General features: G+C 55.6%; 2 protein-coding genes across 2 annotated transcripts in view; both read left to right on the top strand.

The window, feature by feature from the left end:
• LOC103921338 (protein-arginine deiminase type-1-like) overlaps positions 1-3322 on the top strand; it is a 10527-nt gene extending 7205 nt beyond the window's left edge. Inside the window, exons 10-16 of the mRNA XM_009329283.1 lie at positions 169-276; positions 363-514; positions 1685-1829; positions 2140-2233; positions 2329-2408; positions 2858-2984; positions 3090-3322. Of these exons, the coding sequence (XP_009327558.1) occupies positions 169-276; positions 363-514; positions 1685-1829; positions 2140-2233; positions 2329-2408; positions 2858-2984; positions 3090-3322 (939 nt within the window). The remainder of the gene's footprint in view (positions 1-168; positions 277-362; positions 515-1684; positions 1830-2139; positions 2234-2328; positions 2409-2857; positions 2985-3089) is intronic.
• A 37-nt stretch (positions 3323-3359) lies between these two features.
• LOC103921339 (protein-arginine deiminase type-1-like) overlaps positions 3360-3606 on the top strand; it is a gene marked incomplete at its 3' end in the record, with an annotated part of 6012 nt that continues 5765 nt past the window's right edge. The window contains exon 1 of the mRNA XM_009329284.1: positions 3360-3365. Coding sequence (XP_009327559.1) covers positions 3360-3365 — 6 coding nt within the window. The remainder of the gene's footprint in view (positions 3366-3606) is intronic.

Below are 3606 nucleotides of genomic sequence, written 5' to 3'. Positions count from 1 at the left end.
GGGAGAGGAAGGCGGTGCCCCCCCTGGGGGTTAGGGGCACCAGCCGGTCTTTGCCAGGTTTGCCCCATTTCCTGCTCCACCCTCACCGCATGCCTTGCTGAGATAGCTATCACCCCGACAGGAGCCTTCCTCCTCTTCCTCCTCCTCCTTTTCTTCTTCCCACAACAGGACGAGCTGGAGTTCGGCTATGTGGAAGCGCCTCACAAGACCTTCCCCGTCGTCTTCGACTCGCCCAGGAACAGAGGCTTGAAGGATTTTGCTTTTAAAAAGATCCTGGTGCGTCGTTGCATTGCCAACCCCTCTTTCTTCCCCCGAAATCCCCCACCTGGGGGGGTCCCCGTCACCGCTCCCTTCTTCCCCAGGGCCCTGATTTTGGCTACGTGACCCGTGAGCCCCCCAGGAAAGACATCTCCAGCCTTGACTCCTTCGGCAACCTGGATGTCAGCCCGCCGGTGACCGTGCGAGGGAAGGAGTATCCCCTGGGCCGGATCCTGATTGGCAGCCCCCTGCCTTGGTGAGATATGGGGGGACTCGAACCCTCCCTCCGGGACGCGGGGAAGCTCTGAAAACCCTTGCATGAGAAAGGGTTGCATTCTTCGGAGTGGAAATTCGGGCCGTTTCCCATCAAAATGGGCATTTGGGGCCAATTCCCATCAAATCCCAGATTTAACGTGCAAACCGCATCGTTATTCCTTCATCCCTTACAAGATCCTGCCACCGCTCCAATTTTTACTCCCTCCCAAACCGCTGGTGCTTTTCCTCCGATCCTGCAGTGCTGTAAGCGTCTGGGCTTATTTTTTTTTTTCTCCCCTATTAAAAGGAAAAGCAGGGGAATCCAGGAAAGGGTAAAATCCTGAATAACTGGAAATTGTTTTGCTCTGGGCAGGCAGTGCTAGGCAGCCCCGCGGGAACAACAGCGCCCTGCAAAACCCTCCACAAAGGAGGTTATTTTCCTGGAAAAATAACAAAGGGGACGAATCCGGATGGGGTTTGATCCAGGATAACAAACGGGATGCTCCGACCCCAGCCCCGCTGCAAGCCAGGGGGCTTGCTTCGGTTACGGCGGCGGGTAAATGGCATTTTCCCAGCCTCGCCGGGACCGTAAATATCCCTTATTACAAGAAGTTTAATTAATGTTTTCCCAGCCTGCTGCTGTCTGTCTAAGACACCTTCGCCCCTGCGCAAAGCGCTGCCTAAGGAGCGATTTAAGATTCACGGGGATGGGGGAAATTAAATCCTGAGCAGAACGGGGGATGTAATGCACAGCTGCCTATAGAAATATATGGCCTATAGATATAAAATATATATAATATAGATATATTAGCATATAATGTAGGTATATATTATATAATATGGATATGTTAATATATAATATAGATATGTTAATGTGTTAATGTATTAATATACAATATAGCTATAGTAATATATAATATTTTTGTATCTTAATATACTATCTATTAATATACAATTTAGATATATTAATATATAATATATTTGTATATATTAATATATATAATATATATTGCTCAGACTATTTCCAGACTCTTCCCGGTGTTTCCCATTAAAAAGGGATGTGCAGACGCGTCTTCTCCCCTTGGCATGATGTTCAGGGGAAGGATGGGGGGTAAATCTTGCGGAGGGGTGTGATGGGCGCCCGCTTTCTCCTCCTGCCTCTGCTCCCCAGGGCCTCCGGCCGGCGGATGTCCAAGGCGGTCAGGGATTTTCTTTACGCCCAGAAGGTGCAGGCGCCGGTGGAGATTTACTCGGAGTGGCTGAACGTGGGCCACGTGGATGAATTCCTCACCTTCGTCCCTGCTTACGATAGGAAGGTACCGGTCCCCGGAGCCATCTCCGCTCCTGCACGGGGCGTCTTCTGCAAATGCCAAAAAAAAAAAAAGCCCTTTTTGCAATTGCCCATCCTCCCCGCGGGGGCCGAGTGATGCACCTTCTTTTGGGGTGGCTTCCTGGAGATCGGCGAGTCCCCGGGTGGCATGCCGTGCACCCTGCGGTGGTGGCATCCCGTGCACCCTGCGACACCTGGGGCCGGGTTTGGAGTCAGCGTGGTGTCTCTCGGCGGGACGGGGGGGTAAGGCATCCCACCAACGGCAAAGCGTTGAACCCCTGGGCTCTCTCCCGCAGGGTTTCCGGCTCCTCTTGGCCAGCCCCAATGCCTGCTACAAGCTCTTCAAGGAGAAGCAGGGGCAGGGCCACGGCGAAGCCACACAGCTCGTCGGTAAGGGAGCAGGCAAGGGCATCCCTGCGGCACGGTGGGGACCACTGGCGTCCCTTACCGGTGTCCCTTACCGCTCTGCTCCGGTCCCCACGCAGGGCTGAAGGGCGATGAGAGGAAAAGCATCGACGAGATCCTGGCGGATGAGTTGCTGAAGAATGACAACAAGCACGTGCAAGTGGGTCTTCGCACCCATGGCTATGGGTGGATTCGCTCTCCTCGCTTGCGCATCGCTGCCGGGTGGTTTCTGGGTGTGGGAGGCATTTTTGGAGATGCTGGGGAAGAGCAAGAAACCACGGCGTGAGTTGCACCGTGCAGTGTGAAAGCAGGCGGGCGAGAAGAGCGGCCGTGAACGAGCCAGGCACCCTTGGGTGCTGGCTCACCCCAGCCCCTTGGCCTGCTGGGAGGGTGTCTGCCCCACTGCAGAGGTGTCAAAACCAAAGGAAAGAGGTTGCTCGGGTTGGGGATAGGTTCAGGAGGTTGCTCAGAGGGATGGGATGGGACGAGATGCAGTGGAGCTGGTGAGGACCTGGGCAGGATGCAATGGGGCACACAGGGGTCCGTGCATGGGATCTGGGGGGGCTGGAACGGCCTGGGGTGGCAATTCCACGTCCCCCCTCTCTGCAGCGCTGCATCGACTGGAACCGCGACCTCCTGAAGCAGGAGCTGGGCCTGAACGAGCAGGACATCATCGACATCCCCCAGCTCTTCATCATGAAGGGCTCCCGCGCGGATGCCTTCTTCCCGGACATGGTGAGACCTCCGGCACCTCCTCCCCTCCCACCCCTCTCTTTCCATCCGCACCTGATACAAACACACCTTTTGGGTGGAAAACACTGATTTTTGGTCCGGCTGCAAATGAATATGCTGGTGCTGGGCAGGCACCTGGGCATCCCCAAGCCCTTCGGACCGCTGGTGGGTGGGCAGTGCTGCCTGGAGGAGCGGGTGCGGGCGCTGCTGGAGCCCCTGGGCCTCACCTGCACCTTCATCGACGACTACTTCTCCTACCACGTCCTCTCCGGCGACGTCCACTGCGGCACCAACGTCCGGCGCAAGCCCTTCGCCTTCAAATGGTGGCACGTGGTGCCCTGAAGCACCCGGGGACGGGCTCGGGTCCTGCAACCGGAGGATGAAGGTGCATTTGGTGCATCAGAAGATGCATCAAAATAAGGGTTTTGCCAATAAAGCTGCGTTAACACTGAGGGCGCAGCTCTTCCCCATCTCCCGTCCTTTCTTCCTCGGCTGTTGGGTTGAAAGTGTTATTTGAAACCTTTTTTCCTGAGCACGTGGGTTTGTTACGGTGGCCCGGTTTCGGCTGGGATGGAGTTAACGGTGGTTTTACGGGATGGGGACAACTGCGGCGGGTGGAGGACAGA

This window comes from Pygoscelis adeliae, unplaced genomic scaffold (genome assembly GCF_000699105.1).
Source record: "Pygoscelis adeliae isolate BGI_AS28 unplaced genomic scaffold, ASM69910v1 Scaffold707, whole genome shotgun sequence".
Taxonomy (NCBI): Eukaryota; Metazoa; Chordata; class Aves; order Sphenisciformes; family Spheniscidae; genus Pygoscelis; species Pygoscelis adeliae.
Note: the sequence above shows the minus strand (reverse complement) of the source record. Positions and strands in the feature narration are given on the sequence as shown.